This window comes from Lagopus muta, chromosome 7 (genome assembly GCF_023343835.1).
Source record: "Lagopus muta isolate bLagMut1 chromosome 7, bLagMut1 primary, whole genome shotgun sequence".
NCBI lineage: Eukaryota > Metazoa > Chordata > Aves > Galliformes > Phasianidae > Lagopus > Lagopus muta.
In genome coordinates, this window is record NC_064439.1 from 33,430,126 (window position 1) to 33,454,831 (window position 24,706).

Below are 24,706 nucleotides of genomic sequence, written 5' to 3' on the forward strand. Positions count from 1 at the left end.
ACAAAAACAAAAAAAAAACCCAACAGATAAAAATCAGAAAATACAAATACAGAATTTTTAATGAAATTATCCTTAGCCTTCATCCATATTCTCATTGCTAACATGCTGCCTGTGCAGAACTGCTTGTAGCAGAGCAACGAATTGAAAAAATGGTCTCACTTTATCTGCAAGAAATATGCTATGGTAACCATGTGCTCTATATATATCATTATTGAAATAGTAGATCTTTGGTTGTATCCACCCAAGCAGCTTTGTATTGTATTTTAGCATGTCACAAATCTGAATAATTTGTGTCTAAATTGCTGCAAATTAAATCACAGCACTTAGAGAAAAGATTGAACAGTAATGAAAGGGACAGAAAATGCCACTACGTGATGTATGAGCCATCTGGTGCAAGGCAAACAGCACTCATTCGGAGGAGGTTAGCCTTCTGATTAGTTACCACAGCAACAGGTCTGCCAAGTACACTTACAAGTCAAACATGTGTCAGCAACCACTTTTCACCACTCCATACACATCATAAGCTGGGACACTGAACAGTGGCACGTCCCATCTATGCACTTTTTTTTGCAGCCTTTGTTATTATTCTGCACATCAGGGGGCTTAAGTTTTGGACAAATATTCCCAAGTCAGAATTTCTCACTCATAAAAGAGCCCATAGGACTTTACATTACATACATCTACATACATTCATCCAGAATGTATGTCTGGAAAATGGCGGAGAAGAGGTGGTGGGGAAGATAGTACACAGTTCAAGTTCTGCTATTTCACACTGGTTGCATGCTATGTACTTATTTTAACAAAGAAATGTCAGCAACCAGTTACCTAAAAGTGTTTAAGCTTCCTTGGCTGAAGTTATCAGACAAGAAAAGGGGGCTGGTACTACAAGCTGTCCCCCTGCCTTTCTATTTTCTCTTCTATTTCCCCCCATTGCCAGGGGTATTTTCCCCAGGCTTGTGCTTAGCTTTACACCCTAGGGCTGCAGTGTGACAGCAGGACCTGGCTGACAGCACTTCAGTTAGTTATCTAGAGACATTATTGCCTCTGTACTGCTCTCCCACAGCTGCCTACTGAAAAGGCAAGGTGCAGAGGTTATGGCTGCCTTCACAGTGCCCCACTGCTTTGTGAATGGCAGCTTGAGGCTGTAAAGCCCTGCTATAGGAGGAACTTGCTAACAAATCAACACTGGCTGTTTCTGTTTCCCAGATTTTAACCCAACTAGTGACAATAGCAATGAGGACAAGATAGGATTCCAGCTAAGGGCTGGAATAATAGTAACAATTTGCATTTGCATCCTTCTGTTAAAAGGAAGGAGCACAAAACAGTATTTTCAAAGCTGCTAAGAGTAATCCAGAAAGTCAGGATTTTCTTTAAGCTACTGTTAGTCTGCTAGGTATAACTATATGGATTCCATACCCAGAGTTGGGCACAGAGTCACTAATGCATTCTGCTTTGCATTTACGGAATGAAAACCTGTTCTCTGAAATCATAGCCCAGCAGATTAGAGATACCAGAGCTAAGCTGAGCTGTTTACTTCCAGAGAGGCAGCAAGCCACATGTGCAAAAGAAATGGGTATTACCTAGTTTATTAGTCTGGGAAAGAAGAAACATCAGCTCCTTTAAAGAAATTTCAATGGCAACAAAATGTAAGAGGACAGAATTGATTTAATGCTTTCAGTCTTACTCTCAGATGAGAAATCAATTATCCTGCATCATTTAATCTCCTTAAGCAGGTCACAACACAAACTAGAAATTAGAAGCATCATGCCTAATACAAAGAGCAGCTCTCAGTAGTAGGAACAGCCTCAGAATTTTTAAATTAGAGGAAGGCATAAAAGAGATTTGAGGAGCTCTGAAGAGTTGGCTACACCAGATTTCAGCAGCCAAATAAACCCTAATATTTTTTCAAAGGTCTTTGTTCATTATTTACCTAGTCAAGATGCAGAGCAGTTACAAGAAAACAAAGCATCACCTCCACAACAAACATGCATACATGTGCAAAAGCCCCAGAACATCATTTTCCCTGGTTTCCACTTATGGCTCAGTCCAGCCCTTCGCAAGGACAGGGATAAGGAATAGCACATATGCTTAAAATCCCTCCCACGTACATGATGTGTTACTAACAACATTATGAAAAGTATTTCAGTCAGTAAATAAAAAGCCAGCAAGCTTTTAATGTAAGCCTTCAGAGATTTTGTTGTTTCTCTAGTAGAGAACACATCCCTCTGTACAAACTCTCACCCTCCATCAAGAACAGGGTATTCAGAAACCTTGCACAAAATCTGCCTGACATGCTGAAGTTTCAGTTTATCATATACTTTAAACTAAGCTTTTTTTTTTTTTTTTTTAATATCATCCAAGATAGAAAATAACACAAGGCTTCCAAATCAAGTAAAAGCTAAACCACTCTACTTTTGGATCTGAAGCTCTGGGAATTAAAATTATGCAATGAAAGGTGCTTCCCATCTGAGCTCACTGCAGGTTGGGAAAGCTAAGCAAGGATGTGTTTGTCCCTGCAGCTTCTTACTGATCTTCTTAGTTAACTTCCTGAGTAAAACTGTGGACATAATCAAGCACAGATGTAAGAGCAGAACCAGGATAGCTAAAGAAAGATCATTATGTCACAGTTGTTTTTCTTGAACACCAGGAGAAAAGTAGGGCACAGAACGTAAGCATTATGATTGGCTTTCAGGAAAAGCTAAAATTATCCAGGATTATATGAAAATAATGAGGCTGTTTTGGGTTTATTTCATGGTTTGTTTTTGTTTTTGCAAAAGCTTTACAGTGAGGCTGAGATACTTTTAAGACAACATTAAATTCAGAGTAACTATTCTGGATATTCTTTAATGAACCTTGAAAGTGTGAATTAACTTTGTGATAAGAGGAGAACCCACAAAAAGAATCAGCTGAAGCAGTGATTTCTAACCCAAGTCAGACCAAGAACCCGCCGCCTTACAACATGCAGTACCTGTAGCAGTGGCTGCCAGTTTTCTGCCAAGGAATCAGATGCCAAAGGATTGAGACAACAAAGCCTTCTGCAATTCTCAAATCACTCTTCTGTGCCTTACTGCACTTGCCCTAGCTTCACTCCTTTTCCCAGAAACATCCCAAAGCAGTGAGCTCTCTCCACCCTGCTGATAGCTGCCATTTCAGGCTGAGATCTCTGGATTAAGAGGTAGGCTCTCCAGCAACAGATACTGTGGTTTGGAGAGCACATATGACAAAGGCACTTGTAATTTAATGGTTGACCTGTAACACCTATTTTTATGTGGAATTCTCAAACATGCCATAGATCATTTTTGTCCTAAGTATCATGAACAATACGTTATCATAGCAGTGCAATACGTACTTCACACTGCAGTTTTATGATCCCATCATAAACACCTCAATACCAGAAACATTGTTGATAGCACAGACGTAAGATATTATAAAGCAAAGACTTGAAACCCAGTAAAGCAATTTCCTTTAGCTTCAACACCATTTGCTGTGTCAGTTGATTTCAGAGAAGAAAGCTTCAGAAAACACTTAAGATTGTAAACACTGTTCCTGAAGCTTTGCCAAAAGCCTTCTTGTGTCACTGCAACACTTATCAAGGATTCTCAAATAAAAGGAGCTCTGAAGTACACAAAACAGCAACTCCTATTGTAATTGCTAGGTCATAGCTCTGAATGACAGACTGCTGTATGTAAAAAAAAAAAAGAAAAAAAGAAAAAAAAAGTGTTTTCATCTGTAACCAGAAAACAAGAAATGTGGGGAGAAGGCTACAAGCTGCAAGAGGAACAATCCAGTACGTGCTCACAACACCGTTGAGCCATCTCCACTTTTTCAAGTGCAGCATCTTACAGACAAGCAGCAAAGGTTTGTTTCTTCATGGAAATAGAGCTTGCAGTTTGCACAGAAGCCGGTTGCTGAGTGCTACTGAAGTTCCAATACCTCTTCTCCCATCAGAGGAGGAGCAGCTGCTCATGTCTGCTCCCCTGTAAGTAGCTAGCTGGCTCCTGCTGACACTGCAGAAGCATGCCCCAGGGACTAACAACCAGACACAGCTGAGGGTAAGACAGGCAGTTATTTCCTAAGAAATTTCTTCATTTTCACAGAAGAACTTGAATGACAGCAAATGGTAATGAGGTTGCAGCAGCTTCTGAAATCTGCTGCTGATATTGCACTTTTAAAAAATTTTTAAGTTCAATTTCAGAAATGTAACATAGCTACCAAGAAAAGCATTAAAACGAATTCACTCCATGTAAATCTACGCACAGCACACCAAATAAGTCATCTTGGCCTTGCAGCTTTAATACTCTGCTGGCACTAATTGTCTACAGTATGTTTACTTGAAGTTATTTTTATGAAATATTTTCAAAATCTAAACAGAAGATAATGCATATTTCACAGTATTCACCGACTCCAAACTCCTACTGAATACAAGCAAAACATTTGGCCTTCACTTTAGAAGTAGGTTGGTATCCATTAAAAAAGCTTAAATTTGAAGTATTTGGCCAGTAATCAGGGTCAAGCTTTATTTCATGCTTTTATGCTTTCATTTCCCAGCCAGATGTTCAGTGAGCATGCTAAATACTGCAAATGATTATAAAACCTGATATACCCATTCCAAGTCTCAATTCTACTCTTCCCAGCAGCATTCACATTGTAATTCTATTTGGTTGGCTGTTACCAACCAGATCCTGAATCTTAAGCAGTAATGCCTCAAGGGTCAACTTTATAAGCCATTAGACATTCTTGGCCTTGGATGCAAGAATTGTCTATGCTCCCCACGTAGTTAATGGGGGAAGATAGGCACCTCTGACTGATAAGGCATCTACCCTAACAGAACATGAACTATATAAATATGATGAATTACTCTAAAGTGCCTTGTGCTCTGGTGACTGTAGGAGAAATCAAGATGCTCAGCACACAAACAATGTCAGGCAAGACAAATTTTCTAGAGCAAAAAGGAAAAAAAAAGTTTATGTAAACTCATAACTGGTAAGATGACTTGTTAATTATTCCCTCACAATAACCAGGACAGGCAACAAGCATAAGAACAAGTGGAAGTAGCATCCTATGCCGTTCTACTGTGACTGCCACAGAACTGAAGAATAAATAGGTTCAAGAAAACTAGACATTGTGAAGGAGGGGAAAAAAAACGCTGTTTAAAACAAAATATGAAAACTACACATCATGTAAGCCACTTGCCATAAAATACCAAATGCTGGAACGCAAAAACTCCACCCCTGCATATCTTCACGTAGCACAATCACTGTACAGAAATCCTTGCTGTGTATAATAAAGCAGTCTTCTAATACTTACATGCAACGCTAGATTGCAGAGAAAATTTTCATCAAGCTAATTGAGGATCTTGAACACAACTCCCCCCAAGCTTCCCCATCCCTCCTCAGCACATTACAGCAATACTGATTTTATACAATTTGGTTTACCTCATATCCCTACAAAAGCTATGGCAGTATTTTTAAATCCAAGTATTCTGTACAAAAACCCATTTTAGTGCTGGAAGAATAAAGGCTAAATCCTTCTAAGAGATACCTCACCCACTCATTCAGGCCCATGGATGATGACTAAGCTTCTTCCTCTTTAGAGAGGGTTCAAACACACAAGACAGAGCTGAAATCCTCATCATCTCCACACCATGAAGATTCAGCAGCAGAATGTTTACCTCACATTTCTTTTTTCTTTTTTTAAAAGTCACTTTATTACTTAAGACTCAGATAACTTCTGTGCTACCTGTGAAAATACAGCAAAGGTGCAAAAAAATAAGACAAATTCTACAATTCAGGCAGTAGCAAAGCTGGCAAGTAACACAAAATGTTCTTTAGGACATACTGACCTGCATGTTAGCATGCTCCTTCCTTCCTGAAAATGGGAAAAAAAAATTTGCTACATTTTTTCTTTAGATGACTCTCAACACCTGAGGTGAAGAAAATGCAATCTCTTCACAAACCAATGCATGTAAGGAAGTGAAGGACGCTACCTCTGCAGAACAACAAAACTATTTGGAAAATAGTACCTTATCTTCTAGAACACTGCTAATATAAAAATGAGAAGGTCTGATATTTAACTCCTATTTTTTTGTTTGTTTTCCTTCAGTGATGCAAACGGTTATTTTAGTATTCTCCTTTAGAAAAGCAGAATCAGCATAGGACAGCCATTCTTCTCATTCAGCTTCGTATGAGTTTCTCAGCTGTCTTACAAGGTGTTGATGCTTTCTAGTGGATATTTCAAAATCTGCAGAAAGCAAGCAATGCCAGCACACTGCTTTACAAGCAGCAAGGTACAAAAAAGAAGGTCAAATAATTGATTAAGTCAGACTAGAAGTCATATGTAAAAGTCACTGAATGTGATCTGAAGAAATAAAGCACAGAAAGGCACTGTAATGGATTTTGATTTTCAAGATGTTTGATACCTGGAAAACTTGTTTCATTTCTCAAAAAATAAGTTAATACAAAATTAAAAAACAAAACGTGCAAGTCTTCATTGCACAACAGTAAGTACAATTTCAATCTTACAAATAGTTTAAAATATATATTTTTTTAACGTAAACAACTGAAATTCTCTTTTAATATAAAAAGTGTGGGTTTGTTTTTTTGTCATTTCTCTTCCGCCAATGGCAGCTGTCAACTCCAAAACACAGAATCAAGACGACAAGAGAACCAGACAGTCTAAGTCATTGCCATTTGTGTCAAAAAAATTATGTCATCCTTTCCTACAGCTCATCATGCTTGTATGTGAATTCCCTTGCAGATATAAACCCATCACTGTCTTCATCTTCTTTATCAAATATGTCTTCAACCAAAGCATCATGCTGGGTGTCATTTACCACTGCTCCATGCTTCTCAAATTCTTTCTTCAAGTAAATTTTCACCTATTAGATAAAAGATGAGAGTTAATGTCTTCATATTTAAGATAATTGATTACTGGAATGTAAGAGACAGAGTTGGGATGGCAGTATTAAACTATTAATAGTTATCTTCCTTCCTACGCCACAACAGAAGGAAACTTGTCTAACTAGATTCTTCGGCCCTGCTTGGTGATGAAAGAAAATAAAGCTAGCAAACTAGTTGCCATGGCTTTATTGTACGACTGAAAACTGTGCCAAGAAGGTATGTCATCTGATGTCTGTATGTAGTATATGTAGTGTGAACGGGTAGGCAAAAATTATAGCTACCAATTGGTCAGAACTAAAACAGCATTCTCATGTCTTAGCAATTTGTCAAACTAGCAGATGTAAACCCAAACAGCAACCCCAAAATGATACAGAAATCTATCCATAATCTTCACATTTACTGCTCTAATGGCAACACATTACAATGTCTTACTAGAAATCTCAAGGCTCTGAAGGACAAATAGATTCAAGGCAGTTTTTGAATGGAGAGCTAGAACAGTTATGTACACCAAGCCATTTACTAACGGCAAGCAATTTTTACTGAGTTTAACTACCAAGAGCCTAAGTGTTCTGAATCACAAAGCTTTCTATCAGAGTATTAATAGCAATGCATCTCCAGAATATTAATAGCAACACATCCCTTCATTAAATAGACAGAACCTGTTTAACAGAAACTGCAAGAGTGGACTGTTAACAGGAAGATAAATGGGTCACACTTCAGGTCTGTTTTATTCATTTCACATTCCAGTGTGTGTTGTGGTCATTACTCATGTTTCTAATATGCATGTTGAAAACACTGACACTGCCTAGCTGCTGTGCATTACAAAAAGATAACCCTCCTAAGGACTGACAAACTGAACCAGTCCCTAAATAAAAAATGATGCTGGAACAGGCTGCCCAGGGAGGTGGTTAAGTCACTATCCCTGGAAGTTCTCAAGAAATCTTTAGACATAGTACTTAGGGACATGGTTTAGTGGAGAAATATTGGTGGTAGGTGGACAGTTGGACTAGAAGACCTTGGAGATCCTTCCCAGTCTTGGTAATTCTATGAACTTAGTGGTTTATCCTAACTTCTCATGGATAACATCCACACAGCGTAAAAACAGAAGCCTGAAAATAAAAGGCAACAAGAATAATGCAGAATAGTGCTCCATAAATGTTCTTCAGGCAGTAAAAGCTACAAAACAGGACTGCTTTACAGTAGGTGATCTTCAAAATCTAGTTTATTAGTAAAGCAGCAACTAACTCAAAAAAAAACAAACAACCAAACCTTGAAGTTTTATTTCTAAGATGTTTTACTTCATGAAGTTTTCCGTAAGTGTGGGGTGCAGTTCCATCACATGCCTATGCCGCAGCTTGCAAAACCCACTTGTAGACTCCTCAATTCAGCAGCTCAAGATCCAAGGCTCAGCTTGGTACAGCATAGCCGTGCATCTTCAGCTTTTATTGAAAGCTAAGCTTCCAAGCTTTACCTTATCTTTTCATTTTTACTACATAATTCTGTTAAATTTGCTTGCAAGAAAAGTAACCCACTCACCTCTTGCTTGGACAGCTTCCAGTCATCATTAAGATCCATCTCTTGAAACGACTCATGAGACCTGGGTCCATTCCTAATTTCTAGAAGGTCAATATTGAAGATCAGTGTGCTCTCAGGTGGAATTTTTCCTGTACAGAACAAAGTTAGAAAGATACACGTTTAGTGCACCATGAAAGCCACATGCTTCAGAGTAATCCCATTATTTCAAAGCAACCTGCATTTTGAGCCAAAATGAATAAGCATCTGTGACAGTGTTAAGTACAACTATTTTAGATTGTAGCTCAGACCCTGAGCAGCCCTTGCAACACATGTGCAAGTTCAGATGCAACCAGCTTCGTTGAAAGCTAGCGTGTACTCTTGTGAGCTCCTATTCAGTAACTCATCACAGACTTATGAGACAAGATTCTTGAACCACTTTTTGAGCCAAACCAAATCTGAGCAGAAAGCAGTGAAATAGACCATAAAGTTAAGTGGCCACTGTTTCAGTACACAGCTCAGACCAATGGACAGCAAGGCAAGTAGTGCATCAGATGGACTGAATGCTACCTCTGTCAGTGGTATCCTGGCACTTCTTGACAAGAAAAGCAGAAGGGCAGCAATGCTGTCAGTATCCTATGGCTGTCTCTGAATTGTAGCACAAAAAGCACTGAACTACTTCCAAACACACAGCAGAAACTGGGCACATAAGCCTGCTCATAAGGTTATTAACATCATTCCATTTTGATGCAAGTCAATACATTAATAATTTTCTGATAGTGCCAGAGAACATTTCATTATTACCATCTCTAGAGTTTATCAGTCTCTAGCTTTTTCAATAGCATGATACATCCTCACCCTAATGGCTGATGCTACTGTCAAAGACTATTTAGCTCTGAACTTTGCTCCTCTGCCTTTTGGTCCTATTTAACCTCTCTATTTCTATATTGGATAAAGGCACTCCAAAAATACGTGCATGCCTTGAAATAAGGAGAAAATTAATCCTCACTTAACTGTTTGGAAGCTGTGATGTTTATTCCTGCAGTTCAGAATATATTTAACAAGCTAATAGATCTCCAGAATGAATAAATGTACAGAATCTTCTGGAAATATAGGCCACGGTGGCCTGCACGGGGTTTGGAACATAAGTAAATTTTTTTCCTGAGGGTTGCAGAATAAGGCATGTGACTCATCATTCAGGGCAGAGAGCAAGAAAGGCACCAGGTGGGAAGCTAGTGAACTGAGTGTTCAGTGGAAAGTATGAAGAAAACAGAATTCTTCAACAGCACAGCAACATAAGGTTCATATGTTCAAATACTTCAGTGTTTTCCCAAAGCACTGCAGCTAGCAGTGTTTACTAGTTCAGCCTTCTTGCATTAAATGCATAAGTGAGGCTTGCAAGCCTTTAATATGTAAAGCACTACAGTTGCCTTCAGTCAAAGCAATTAGGCCTGTAATTACCAGGTGAGCTCTACAGCATTTAATGGTGTTTTTTTTTTTTTTGTAGAAAAAGACTTACAGCTGTGCCGTGCATAAAGCAGAAAAAGTAACATTCCTGCATCATTTAAACTGTCACTCATTTAACCACACATTCCAGTCTTGACCTTCTCATTAAAAGAAGGTTTGTCTGAAAATGTTTGAAAGGGGAGAAAAGTACTGCCAGCAGCACACAGGTTGAGAGAAAACATTACAAGCCATGCTTTTATCTGCCTGCACATCATTCAGTACATTTCTGGTAGATATCAGCTTGCTTGTTAATGTTCCCACATATCTTATTTTGGGTAACAGGCACAGCTGCCCAAAGTTGTAAGAAGGAAAGAATGAAGTGCCCCTATATGGAGAAATAAATGGTGAGTTTTCATTGTAACATTTAAGAACATAAGAGGATGAACAGAACTGGAGGTTCTTCAGCTTCCTAGAAGAAACCCACAAAAAAGAACAAGGCTTGCACATGCACATTCATGGAATTATTATCACAAACACAGATGCAACAACCAAAGTGTTAACTATAGTAGCCACTTCAAGCTTGACTGAAAATAAGTAATAAAGCAGAGCACTGCTGAGCTCAGCACTAACAGAAGTAACACTCAGAATGTACAGCACAGCTGCTGTCACGAATTCCTCTCCTGCATTCACCACTTAAGACACTTAATGAGTATTTTCTGCAGAAAACAAGTTTTTGAGAAACAGCACCCCACTCCAATAATTTCCCTTAATTAATGATATCAACACAGAAAACTTGCTAACCTCTTCAGTCAAAATCAGTAAAATTAATAGAGATTAAAAACAATTTAAGCAAGAGGAGTTCAGGCATTTTACCTTTCCCTTCTTTTCCATAAGCAAGGGCTGGTGGAATAGTTAGCTTCCGCTTCTCCCCCACACACATGTCCTTCAAACCTTTGTCCCAGCCTTTGATGGCTTCTCTTATGCCAAGTGTAAACCACATAGGTTGCCCATTGTTATGTTTGTGACTGGAAAAGAATGGAATAAAACACAATCTTTAAACAGCAAGTTCCATAAAAGGCAAATGGGACAGACCAAAAACACTCACACTTATGCAATAAAAAAAAAATAAAAGCCTATATGGTATCTTAGTATTTCTCAAATGAAAGTTCTAAACTTTTAAAGTCCTTAGAAGTTATGTCTTGCATGACAAGGCGCCTTAAGAACTGCAAAGGAATGAAACAGCACATACAGGGTGCACTCATGACAACGCTGAGAAACCTGGATCCTCATCTTCACTTTCCTGATCATTTATTTTGCTTTGAAACTGATCAGACTAGAAAGGCATTTATGCTTGGAAGTTATGTTCAAGGCTATGTAAGCCCTTTGTAAATCGCAAGTCACAAATCAGCTTGGCCATGGCTGCAGTATACCTTGTAACATGCTTAGAAGAGTCAGTCACATCTCTTCTGAAAAAGCCAGAGGAAGAAAAAACGACTACACAACAGATACCTAGAAAAAGAGAAATAAATGCATGCAGAACACTTAGACAGACGACCCCCTTTTCAAATATAACCAGGTGGTACAACACAACCACTTCCAATTTATTGACAGGTACAGAATTTTAACTACAGCCCAAAGCTCCATTTCTAGTCATGCAAGAAAGGTGCTGAACACGACATAAGAGCACTTACAGGAGTTAGTTAGCAGCAAAATCTTAAAGCGTCACTACAACTCCTTTGAGAGAGACGGGTTAGCTACAAGAGAAAATTAGTGAGATTTTAATTTGCGTCTGCAGGACCGTGAACATGCAAAGCGTTGTCTGTTTTGGCTGCTATTTAAAATGACTTCCACAAGTGATTCCAGTGCAGCCTGCGGCCTCATAAGCATCTCGCTGTCTCCCACTATTAGCACCCCATCGCTTCACAGGAAAGGCACCATTAGCAAGGGATTTGCAGGCTCCTCCTCGTATTTGCATCGCAGTTGCCCTCAGAATGCGATGTCTGGGCCGGGTACGGAACACCACTTACAGCACATCAGAATCTAAAAGGCAGCAGCGTCTGCCAGCGATGCAAGCTTCCTGGCTGCCAGCTCTGAGGTGATAGCAAAGCTCTCGTCTAGCTTGTTTCATCCTCTTGCACCACACACTTACACGCACACACACACACACGCGCGCACACACACGCGCGCACACACACGCGCGCGCATATACATCCTATTCACAAAGCTGGCCCCGCGCCCCGGGAAACTCACGTGGAGTGGAACATGGAGCCGTCGCTCTGCAGGAAGCCCTCGTAGTGCACCAGCATCATGTCCCCCCACTTGGTCCTCCGGTGGCACAGGAACGGCTTCTGCAGCACCTCCACCTTCACGTCGGCCGCGGGGATGAGGGCCGCGGCCGCGCAGCCCAGCAGGACGCCCAGCAGGGCGGCCCGCAGCGCCGCCATCCCGCCCCGCCGCCAGACCCAGCGCTCACCTCAGCGCCGCGAGTCCACCATGGCCCACCAGCTGCTGGCAGCACGGCAGCCCCTCGGCCCGGCCAACCCGCAGACGTGGCAGCTGCCTTCACGGCCGGCAGCCCTCGACTTCGTGCCGGCCGGGACTAGGGGGAACCACGTCCTCTGATTGGTTCAGCTCAAGCAGAAGCGTTGGCCCATTGGCTGCCTTTTCCGGTTTGCCCAATCGGAAGCGGCGTTTTGCGAGAGGGTCGCTAAGCGAAGGGGGCGGGACCTGAGCTCCAGGAAGCGAACGCTAGCGCGCCGGAGAGTCCGCACAATAGAGCCGGCTCCTGCCGGCCTCCGATTGGACAGCGCCGTCACCAAGAAGGCGTTCCTATAGGCTGCGGGAGGCCACCTGCTTCGGGCGTGCTGCGCCCGTTCCCTCCCCCTTTCGCGTGCTCGTCAGGCGGAGTTGCGATTCTTGGAATGTTTTACGCAACCGTAGCGCTGAGGGGTGGTTCTTTGGGCGCACCCTGCGCCAGGAGCGTGGCAGAGGGCCGGCACGGCGGCGGGGGCCGGGCCGCGCAGGGCGGGCGGCGCCCCGCTATGGCCCTGGGTGCCGGCAGAAGCGGCGGCGGGAGGCAGCGGCGAACGGCGTGAGCGCGCCGGGGGCCGGCTGCGCTGCATGGGGGCGGGGGCCCGGTCGCCATGGAGGGCGTGCTGTACAAGTGGACCAACTACCTGAGCGGTGAGTCGCTGTCCCTCGCCAGCGGCGGGGTCTGGTCCTCTGGGGAGGCACCGTGTCAGCCGCGCCTTGCTGTGCGGGTGGGAGGGCGCTGGCGATCCCAGCTAGGGCTGAGCGAGGTGCGGCCGGGCGGCGAGCGCGAGCCAGGCGGAGGGGTCGAATGTGCGGGGGCATTCCTGCCGCTCTTCCCCTTCACGCCTCGGGGGCTCTGAGGGGAATCAGACAGTGAGGCACCAGGCGTGGGTTTCTTCGTTAGTAAATACCCTTATGTTGTGGTATCTGTGCAGCGGGTGCAGCCGTTCTCGGCTTTCCGTGCGGGTTGCAGTGTTATTAGTCATTTCCCCATCGTCGGTAAGAAATCAAGTCCTGGGTCCGTTTGATCTAAAGTTGTGTCTGTTTGTTTTCACCCGTTTCACGTAGGTGCTGGGCGTATTTTGAAGCCTCACGCTTGCTTTCATGCCGTGAGCTCTGAGCTCCGTGTCCCCGTGCCGCTGCAGCTGAGCGAGCGCCTTTGGCACCGCCGGGCGCGCGGCTGCGGTGGGCTCAGCAGCTGCTCTGCTAGAAATGGTCCGTCTCCGTCAGCGCTTTATCTTTTGTTAACCACGCTGACGTTAGGAAAACAACTCTTCTCCAGAAGAGTTGCAAAGTGGCACAGGCTGCCCGGGGAGATGGTGCAGTCACCGTCTCTGGAGGTGTTCGAGCACCGCGTGGATGTGGCACTGAGGGATGTGATCAGTGGGCATGAAGGGAGTGGGTCGGTGCTTGGACTCCGTGACCTTAGAGGTCTTTTCCAACTTTAATGATTCCGTGATTCCCTTTCAATCGACCCTTATGAAGAAGGATGACGCTGTGCAAACGTCAATCTGAATTAATGCAGGGCAAAATAATCTGATTTATCTGGGTGCATGAGGTTTGCCACAAGTGAAAGCTAGATAAGCTTTCTTCTTCACAGGGAGAAACCATGTGATGGATGATTGAAGTATCTTTCTTATTTCTTGTTTCTGCTAGTGAACGTAGTGGCCAAGGTTACCCTGTCTTTTCCCAGGTTGTTGAAGGGCTGTCTGTGTTATGTTTGAGAACAGTAAATTGGCTGTTCTGCAAACTAGCAATGTTGCATGTGCTTTCTTTAGGCATATATTTTCTGCCCTGAGGCCACTGGGTTATAACTTTATGCGATCATGCAGAAAAAAATACAGTGGTGTATTTCCCCACAGCCCTGGGGCAGGAAGCTACATCTTTGTTATGACCTACATGTTTACTTGATAGCAAGAACGTTTCAGAAGTAGGAAATGAATTGGATTTACCATGGGCAAAGGTTGGAATGTTCGGATTGCCAACTGAAACACAGATGAACTTTCCTTACTGCTCAAACAAGTTACCTCGTTTCACAATAAACACATTTGTTTGCTTTGTTATAGATTAGGATGATGTGAGTTAGTGTTGATTGATTTCTGCTTGGAGATAGGTTTTCCTCTGGTGTTAAGCCTCAGTTTGTGTTGTGATTTCTACACACAGGTCCTCCAAGCTGCCCATGAAATCTGAGTGTAAAGAGTTTGGGCTTTAGAACTCGGTTGTTTTATCCCCAGTACAATGGTCACCAGACAGTGGTTTCTCTTTATGTCATTATTACTACTATTTTTTTTATGGTCATGTAAACTTTCATGGAGTTACAGAGGTGCAGAGACTGGGAGACCAGAGACATCCGGTCCAACCCCTCTGCTAAGAAACATTCCCTAGAGTAGGGATCAGATACTCTTTTCTGTGTCTCATCCTCTGAAGCAGATTAAAGAGAATGGGGCCCTTTGTAAGAATCATTGCTGAAGTATTAAATGTGGTAGAACTTTTTCACTTGGCAAATATGATGCATCAGCAAGCTTCCAATTACAAATCCTTAAACTCTGGTTATCTTAAATCTTGGAGGCATGCAAGTTAGATAGCCTCCGCCAAGTCTGTGATCAGAGCATGCAATTTGATCTTAAAAATTCCTACTTTTCATCCTTTGCCAAAACTGTATTTCAGCATTGCTTGGTGAAAGTTGTGAGGCCTATTGTAGCCAGCAGTCTGAGTGCTAAGAGCATCACCCTGTACCTTCCCTATGCCTCTTTGGTCTATTGTGCTGCTGCCCCGTGGCCCAGGCCAGCTGAGAGCTCTCTGACATGTACAGTGTCAAAGCAGACTTTTGGCTGCGGTGCTGTAATGTAACTGTTCCCAAACAGGGGGGATGCTGATTGCAGAACAAAGAAAAGTAGAGAGCAGAGATGGATTGCACACACAAGCTGCTCACTTCTGCTTGGAAGCTGCCTCCATGTGATGCTTCTGCTGAACTCAGGCTGCAAGTCACACTTCTTGTTTATCACACTCTGTGATTAATAAAACAAATTTCTTAACTCTTCGGAGATTGCCTTGTAAAAATAAGCTGGGATTTTGATTTCTCACAAGGTTTATAGAATGAGCAAGCTATTATTTTCCAAAGGGAAATAGGGTGGAGACAAGGAATACTTTCTTTCAGTTATGTGTGTATCAGCTTGGCACTCTGATTGTTCTACAATTTTACTTCTGAAATTGAATTAAATTCAGATCTTCAGCATAAGGCATGCTTTACCTGGGTTAACTGGCCCCAGGCAGGACTGAGGCTGACTCTGGAAGGGATGGGATGTATCAGGTCTTGGCTTGTGGATCAAAGGCAGCTTAGTCATTAGAAAGAAAAATGCTGACTGCCTCCACTGATTTGCCTAGCATTCTTTATGTGCTTAGGGAAGTGGCTTTGATTGGTTTTATTTTTTCTAACCTTTTCCTGGTGTTTAAATATTCCCTTTGCTGAGTAACTCTAACCCTACCAAGTTCATCTTCCTTAAGGCACCTCACATTCATGCCACTGCTCGTGATGCTGCATCGCACCACATACCACAGCTGGCTCCTCTCATCTGCCTGTATGGTTTGTTCCCTGTAATTTTATTATTACACTCTGAATTCTTTGCAGTTTGTTCCAAGATGCCAAGAGCCAGTACCAAGCAGTAGATTTTAGGCTTCATGTAGAGCTTGAAGTTACTCATGTCTCTAATGATTCAGACTTCCTTAAACAACTTGAGGGGAAACTTTAAAGAAAACTGACGCTCTTTCAAATGTTTGTAGCTATGGGTACATAGATCTGCGGATATTTGGATGCTATTGCTTAGAATGAGTTTTTGATTTCAGAGTTTAAGAAATCTGACCTTTCAGGATGGGGGATATGTACACATCTATTCGATATGAAGCTCTGAGAAGTAAAGTCCTCTATTTCTTAGATGGAGGAAGTAATTGAAAACTGCACATTAAGTAAACATTTGGTTCCCAAAAGCTTTTGTTTATCATATTTCTCCCTCTTTTAGGCTCTGGTTATAGTCCAGCTTGTGACTGCATAAAATGAGAAGGGCAGTGGTCTGACCAGCATTACTGACCGTGTCTGCTGTCAGACTGGCTGTTAGTCTTTGCATTTTGTGTAATTGTTTGTGTGATTTGACCTTTCCCATCCATTCTCTGCAAGCACACCTCCCTCACTCCCCTGCTTTTCCTTCACACAGCAGTCTTGCTTCTGTCATACCTTTTTGGAAATGAGCACCGTGCTTTGCAGCAAAGAAGTTGGATGAGGCTGCAGGAAAGGCCGGCAGTGTCCCCTCTCTCCTCTGTAGGTGAGGGAGCTGCAGAGCAGCACAGCACTTCCCAGCAGGTATGCTGCAGTACCGGTGCCTCTTCATTCTGCCCTTCTGCACGGAAATAAGCGATCACAGGGAACACAAGCAGAAGGTGGGGCAGAATGACGGTAGAGATTGTCTTATGTGTTCTGGTAAAGTCATTGTGTTGACTGCGGTTAGCAGGTTAACCACAGTGCAGGTCACAGACAGAAGCTGGGGAAGTGCAAACAGAGGAGGGGAATTTTGATAGGTGAATGTTTTGTTGCTTAGAAGACTCAAATTAATGTGTCTGAGCAGTGAGCTGATTTGCTGCACTTTTGCCTCCATCACTGTCAGCAATCAATCCCTTCTCTGCCCTTTGTCCTTTCACCATCCCTTTTAAAAATGCCTGGTTACTGGGATGATGCTCTCCATTCCTCTTAAGGGTAGCTGGCCATGGCTGTAGAGCTCATTTGCAAACACACAGTTGCTCTGTGAAGGCAGGTTGCTTTTCTAGTGCTGCAAGTATTGTGCTAACAGTTATATTTGGAATGGGGCTGGATTTTGTGAGACTTCTGGGAGAAAAAACATTTGGGAAAGGGTATTTAAGCCAGTTCTAGCTGCTGTGTGCTTCACTTGCACCACTTTTCTCCCTCAAAAGAGTGATGAATTCATGACAAAAAGTGATACAATGGTTCAAGTTGCTATGTCTGTTAATTTCAAGGCTTTTAGAGGCTATTGTTATGGCTACCTTTTGTTACCATGCACATCCTCCCTAGTAAAGTAGTCTGCAGGCATTCCTGGCAGCTGCTCTCTAGGTGAGAGGATAACAACGCAAAGGTTGTTGTATGAATTGTGACTCGTTCATTTGCAGCATTTCTGCTGTCCCTCATGAGTGGATTTTTATCCTGGCAAATTGTTTCACTACAGAGTTAAGGTTGCAAAATGCATTCCGATGCCTCAGGTTGCATCTTCACAAAATCCTTTCATAGCTTTGGAAGGCAGTTTGGAAATGCAACAGAATTCTCTGTCAGGATAGCCCATTCCTGCATTGTTTCTGCAGGAGAAAAGGGAAACTTTCAAGCTTTGTCTATGCAAAATGCTCTTCCTCTGAATACTGTTCCTGAGTGATAACATTAAATATTTGGACATGAGAACTGAATTTAATCTCATAAGAGGTAAAAGAAATTAATTCTTAAGATCAGAACTTTAAGATTTACCATGTATGCTCCTAATATTTGAGATTGCAAACAAGTTGGGGTTTTGAAAACATTTTGTCATTTTGCAGCATGGAGATTTTTATTGCCTTTCTTTGACAGAAAAATCCATGCCATGTCCTTCAGATATTAGTGTGTTAAAATCAATAGGGTTGCTTGTGGGCTGACATGGAGTATTTGTGTTATTTGTGTTGTGCAGCTGAGGAAGTGCAGGGAGCTCAGTGGAGGAGGAAGTTTATCAGCACAGCCTGGGGCAGCTCAGCAAGGTGTCAGGCAGCTGGAAATAAGATCTCTTGACTCAGTCCTGTGTTGTGACCATTGAAGATGCATCCTTTTACTGGAAAACCTAGTTTTCTTCATCATTGGAAGGCAGGCATTTTGTTAGTAACTGTTACATTATAAGAAGATGGTGTATTCTGGGTAGTAGCTACTATCTGAACAACGAGGGGCAGGCTGGGTTTAGCAAAGATCCAAATTTTATATTACATTCATAGGCTTGCATTAGCACTGGCAACTTAGCATTTCACTTAGGTTTTGCAAGCTAACAGCACTGCCTTGGGCTTGTTTGAACTTTTCCAGCAGCTCTCATCAGGCTATCAGTCATGGACAGGATACCTTGGGTGCTGGGAGATAAAATGATGGGTGGAAGTATGTTGAACACTGCTTACCCTACCCATGGTGGGATGAAGAGATGGATGTTGCTTGCGCTTGCTGTGAGATGTCTCTCGTGACTTTGCAAAGAAGAAGTGCAAAGGCCTGCCACAGAGTCATGTTGCTGGGATATTAGCAGCGGGGATGGGGGTGTGGTGTAGGCTCCTATTAGGTGGATGTTGCTGTAATGTGGAAGGTTTGTAGTTATCTCCTATCTACACTTAAAATCTGAATTCAGGTCCAAGAAATCCAAGGATTATTTATTTATTGTATATGTTTTTCTAAAGACTTATGTTGAAGCTCAAGAAATTAGTAAGCATAAAGTTTTAGAAAATTCTCCTGGGAAGCAAGTAGTAATAAAAGCCTATGTGTCTTGCCTTTGTGCCTTTGAGAAATGCAACTGGAACTGGCATCTCTTAATTGCAGCTTGTTTTCCAGGTCATCAGTTTGACTTCTTGAGTATGTAATTCTCCCAGATGGTTTGGCGTTATGGATGTCTGACATGATCTACATGTCTTCAAATGTGGAGTTTTGTTTCTCCAGGCTTGGTACTTTGCAACCAGAGCTTTCTGGAGTCTGAATTGTGTAACATTAAAATTTGAATTATGTCCAAATTTCAGCGGTGTTATCAAGAAATGTCAAGTTTACTCAGCAACAGCCACATCCAGACTTCCTGAAGGGTAGTGATGGAAGTAGGCAGATCTCTCAGACTGGGGAAACTGCTTAAATGTTTGTTTCTGTGCTGGACAATATTTGGTCTTCCAGGCTCTGCAGGTACTAACTTCAAGTTTCACAAAGAAGTGCTGTATTTATTAGGACCAGTAACCAGTGTCTGTTGGGTGTTTATTGTTAATGGCTCTGTGCCTCTAAGACAAGCTGTGGGAGCAGGTGCTACATTTTGTCCTGCCTGTGCACCAGCAATATGAATGGACTCAGTAAATGCTGCTGTTGTGTTAGTGCTCTCGCCAGAGGTTTGGCTTTAGCTTTCTATCTCAGATGAAGCCTGCATTCCAGCAGTTGCAGTCTTCCTACTGGAGTTTATGGGTAGAAAATAAAACCAAATAAAGCCAGGATTTGTGCTTGTCAAAGTATCTTTTTGCTGCTTTCTCTTCGTTGTTTTCTTTCTCTGCTCTTTGTTTGTCTGTGAATGTGAAGTGCCTGTAATTGAAGATTGTAACCCTGTTGCACTGTCCGGGATTTGTCAGCCATGCACTATTTTTAGCTGGTTGTTTAGGATAACCTTCCTGTGGCATTGAGAACCAGGTGGTTACTGCATCTTCTGACAGAATCCTGCTGTGGTTGGGGTTTTTAAAAATTGTTTACTTTCACCAAAATGCATTTTTATTAGAGTAGTGATGATTGTGTTCAGAAAATGTCTGCTGTTCAAGTTAACAGTTGTCTATCTCTGTACTTTTAATGCCTTCTTAATAAAGAAGACTTAGGTTATGCAAAGCAAGACAGATAATTGCTGATACTGCAGATGAACCCCAAACAAACAAAAGCCTCCACAAAATGTATTGACTCATGACATTTTTAACCAGCATCTGAAATGACAGGGGCAGAGTGCTTTGCATGTTGGCTAATTGATAGCTTAGCCTTTGATTGATGAGATGCAATTTAGTAGAGCATCAGCTGCATGAGCAAAGCCGAAATAGTTTGCGTGCACCAGCTGGATCTCCAGACTGAATTAGAGGCCTGTATTGACTGTGACACTGTGTTATTTAAGGGATTGGATCTGTGCCATCAAGTGTCTGAAGCAATGAACTGCTTCTCTCTGCTCAACAATCATCTCCTTTTTTTTTGTGAGCTCCTCCATACAAATAATGATTTTAGGATACTTACTGTATTTTGGTGACAAGACTAATAAGAACCAAACTTGTTGTTCTCTTTTTTTCTTTTTTTTTCCTCTAGAAGTTTCAATCTTTGTAGTTTTTGCCATTCAAGCAAATAAAGAAAATAAAGAACCTTTGAGAATGCTTCGGCATTTACAATGCTTTTATATTCTTCTAGAAAACAGTGGAGGAGCTCTAGAAGAATATGAAGAAGGCTTTATGTTTAATTTGTTTTCCCATTTCCCCAAAGGTTTGGTAATGTATAGACCAGGCCGTCCTTCGTGCTGTGGTACTGCTTATACACAAAACAAAACCCATCTCCTACTGTTTGTCTGGGGCTGTAGGGCTTTCTAGGGGTGAACCGAGTAATGCTTGGCTACAGCACTGGCTTAAAGCCAGCTGGTTAAGAGCAGTCACTCCTCCAAAGAGATGTGCTCAGGTTCTTGGGGTGCTGCGTGCATCATGGCCGTGTTTTTTTCCAGTAAGATTGCTGACCCAGTGTGGAATATGGGTATCTCAGCTCTGGCCCTGTCCAGAGAAGCATGTTGCAGCTCAGGAATGAAAGCTGATTTGCTCCAGTGACGTTGCTGTCTTACTTCTTAGGTTAATGAGCTTTTAGTTTTTAATTAGAAATAAATGGTGGCTACTCGGTCTTGTTTATTTGTATCCTTTCATGCTAAGAAGTGCTTCCAAAAGAAGAAAACAGAAGGGATAGTTTAGTTCTGAAGTTGGGCAGCAGGGTGGACAAAAGCAATGCTCAAAACGATTTGTTTTGGTCTAGCCTGGTGTTTTCATTGTTCTCCTGGAATGGATCCAGAAGTGCAAGTTATTAATTACAGGCTGCTTTTTGTAGGGACAGCATGGGAGTTTCATGAGCTATTGAGAAAAGCTTTGTTAAAAGACAACTTTCAGAAATCACTGTATTCCCCCTCTTTCCCTTGATATAAGATCTTCTTGCCTTTTGTTTCTGAAGGTAGTTGGAATGGGCCTTTCTGAAGGAAGGTAGGTACATAAGGCAAGACAGCTGTGCTGACTTCTGGAGAGAATGAAGGGGTGGATTGACAAGCAGTGGATGAAACTGAAGATGGTGTTCTGAGAAGGTGCTATAAGGAGAGAAAGAGTCCGTTATACCTTGCTAGTATAACTACTGAAAATGACATGTGGCATCTCAGGAATATACCTCCGGAGTGTAGCTGACAGCCTTCAAGTCCATCTGCCTGCAGGAAGGATGTGTAATTGCTGGCAAGCAGTGGTTGTAGAGTACAACATCCAGACCTGTCACAATCTTACCTGTTGGAATGATTTATTTTTCCTGGGGGAACCGAGAATCTCTGGGGCCTTATTTGCAGCAAGTCTTGAATTAGAGAGGTGGTGGAACTGCAGGGGATGCAGTAACGGAGAAATGCAATTTTGTCTCTTAGGCTGGCAGCCTCGTTGGTTTCTTCTCTGTGGTGGTATCTTGTCCTACTATGATTCTCAGGAAGATGCCTGGAAGGGTTGCAAAGGAAGCATCCAAATGGCTGTGTGTGAAATTCAAGGTAAGTCAGATGCAGTGACGCAATTGCACAAGGTTTGGCTAATAAGCATATATTACATTTTAGGTGAAATTTCGGGTCATGAGAGCTGTTTGTGCTCTTATCTTGATGCTATGTATTTCTAGTAAATAAGGAACTTGATTTATGTACAAGGTAGTATTTTGAAAATGTTAGAAGAGCTGCAAGTCTCATACAGTGGGTATTCTACATGGAGGTGTGTCGCTGTTCTTTCATGAGCCATAGTGGAGGAACACAGAGCTTCAAGTGACTCTTCCTATGCACAAAGTGCTAAAACTAAAATTATGAGTAATAAACTTTGATACTGCTCTCTCAAATGGGTTTACTTGCCATGGGAGGCACAGCTCCTGAATGCTACTGTACTGATTGTGAAGCTGTTTTTCATAGCCTTTTGTCCCACAGCTGTATACGTGTCCTGTCTATTCCCTTGCTCAGAAGTAACAAAATGGCAGTGGGGGAGTTTTGAGGCTAGCATATCTGCTGAGATATTCAGTTGGGCTGGGAAGGGTGGAGGAGCTGGCCTGAAATCTATGTTGCTTCTAGTTCATCCTGCAGATAACACACGAATGGACCTGATCATCCCAGGGGAACAGTACTTCTATCTGAAAGCAAGAAATGCAGTTGAGAGGCAAAAGTGGCTGGTTGCACTAGGAACGGCGAAAGCCTGTCTGACAGACAGCAGGACACAAAAGGAAAAAGGCAAGAAATCCCTTCTGCTGTCACACATGTTTGCATTTTATTTCCCCAACCCCTAGTAGATGAAACACAAAGATGACAAAATCAGTACTTGATCTCTGTGTCCAACCTGTGCTTCAGGCCTTTGGTGCTGATAAACACCAAGATGTGGGAGCTCTAGATAGCGATGTCAGGCATTAGCTCTCACTGCAGGGATTTGAATACTTCTCCTTAAGACATGCTGTGTATGAATATTTTGAAAACTGTGCTGATGGCTTCCATGAGTACAAGAAGAGTACACAAAATGCCATTAATACAAGACAAAATGTCTTTATTTAAGGATGGTGGAGCGCTGGAACAGGTGGCACAGAGAGGTTGTAGAGTCCGGCATTGGCAGTATTCAAGATCTGTCTGGACTTGATCCTGAGCAACCTGCTCTAGCTGTCCCTGCTTTAAACAGAGGAGTCAGACTTGCTGATCTCTTCTAGCCTCAACCATTCTATGACTCAAAGATATACATTAAGTTTTGTACTTGAAAGTAAATGTCTTTTCCCTCCAGTGTTTTCTGCTCAGAAGGTAGAATCCCAGTTCTTTAACTCAGTGTAATTGTTTGCTACTTAGTGAAAACAAGCAAACAAAAATACAGTATGTAGGGATTTTGTCTTATTCATAAGGTTCTTTGAGGTCAAATGTTGTCTACTTGTTTCTTTGTTTTTTTTCTGTGCTGTAAGCCTAGGAACATTCTGAGCCGATGGCAGCAAATAGTGAAACGTATTTACCTGTCACAAGTGTAATCTTTGGCCAACCCTGCTCATCTTTTTGAATTTATAGAAAATGCTTTGAAACATAGTAGTATTCATTGAATTAGATTGGATAGTAATGTCTCAGCAGCTTTACAAAATCACATACTGCAAGATGGATACACTGAATTCAACATTACTATTTTTTTCATTTTTAGAGTTCACTGAAAACACAGAAGCCTTGAAGACTAAAATGTCTGAACTTAGACTATACTGTAACCTTCTTGTTCAGCAAGTGCATAAAACTAAGGAAGCCAGCATTTCTGCTGTATCAGAACCAGAGGTACAGCTCTATTTTTGGTGTAGACCTCTTCAATAAAGACTTAAGCTTTCCGAACTCTTCTGGTTAGCCAGTGCAGTATTTGTTCACACTTATTGTTGCACTGCCTTTCTGCTGAGGACCTGTGGGAAGTTGCATACCCACACAACAGTTCTTGTTTAAATGAAGTAATACTGTATTGTTGTTGGCAATGTGTTACTTCATTCTGTGTTTTTTTTTTTTTTTTTTTTTTTTTGCTTGTGGGATTTTTGAAGTTACTTCAAAAGTTATCTTCAGATTATTCTGTCTCGTTTGTTTACTTTCGTTTCCCTTGTCAGTGATACCACTGGAGTACCGCTATTGAATACAGCAAAGCTTACAGTTAATGTATTTTTAACATCAGAGATGTGTAATTTAAAAGGCATATATTATATATATTAAATATACATACATATATATATTATAATACAAATCTACTCTGCTTGTTGTAGAGAAAAACTGACGAAAGCAGCAATGCTATAAAGGGGCATAGGGCCAGTAATATGGGATGCCAGTTCTCTCAGCAGCTGACACTTTGTCAAACAACAGCTTTGTCAAGCAACAATCATGTCTGTAGCAGTTATGGGATTTGTAGATGTTAGTTGATCCAAGCTGATCTTTTGTGGTGTGTCTGTGTGTTCCAATTGGTTTATTCCTACAGAGTGGGATTGATGTGGGAGCTCTGTTGAAATCAACATGTGACACCTTCCTGAAGACTCTTGAAGAATGTATGCAGATTGCAAATACTGCCTTTACTTCTGAGTTATTACATCAGACCCCTCCAGGATCCCCACATTTAGCAGTTCTCAGAACAAACAGGGTAGGGACCAGTACCCTTTTCTATCAGTCTTGGTGTGGAAGGCGCCGTTTCTTAAAGTAGCATTTGTGGAAGCAGATAATGAATTTTTTTTTAATTTTTTTTTTTTGGTTGCCAATCTCTTAACTCTTAACTATAGGTAGAAGCTATTAACCATTAACTTTCAGGGCCTGATC

The 24,706-nt window shown here is 41.9% G+C and overlaps 2 protein-coding genes across 6 annotated transcripts in view; one reads left to right on the plus strand and one right to left on the minus strand.

Moving 5' to 3' along the window:
• Positions 1 to 4,309: 4,309 nt before the first annotated feature.
• Positions 4,310 to 12,474, minus strand: FKBP14 (FKBP prolyl isomerase 14). Its single transcript, XM_048950716.1, has 4 exons — positions 12,108 to 12,474; positions 10,731 to 10,882; positions 8,436 to 8,563; positions 4,310 to 6,877 (listed from the first exon to the last, which is right to left on the minus strand). The coding sequence occupies exons 1-4, from the start codon at positions 12,299 to 12,301 to the stop codon at positions 6,719 to 6,721; spliced, it is 633 nt and encodes a 210-aa protein (XP_048806673.1). The 5' UTR covers positions 12,302 to 12,474; the 3' UTR covers positions 4,310 to 6,718.
• Positions 12,475 to 12,876: 402 nt separating this feature from the next.
• The window catches only part of PLEKHA8 (pleckstrin homology domain containing A8), a 33,287-nt gene continuing 21,457 nt past the window's right edge, over positions 12,877 to 24,706 (plus strand). For 4 of the 5 annotated variants that reach the window (XM_048950711.1, XM_048950710.1, XM_048950709.1 and 1 more), the window contains exons 1-5: positions 12,877 to 13,040; positions 21,809 to 21,925; positions 22,484 to 22,639; positions 23,574 to 23,698; positions 24,375 to 24,533. In XM_048950711.1, the coding sequence (XP_048806668.1) occupies positions 13,001 to 13,040; positions 21,809 to 21,925; positions 22,484 to 22,639; positions 23,574 to 23,698; positions 24,375 to 24,533 (597 nt within the window). In that variant the 5' untranslated portion in view covers positions 12,877 to 13,000. The remainder of the gene's footprint in view (positions 13,041 to 21,808; positions 21,926 to 22,483; positions 22,640 to 23,573; positions 23,699 to 24,374; positions 24,534 to 24,706) is intronic. The other variant, XM_048950712.1, reaches the window with a different exon arrangement.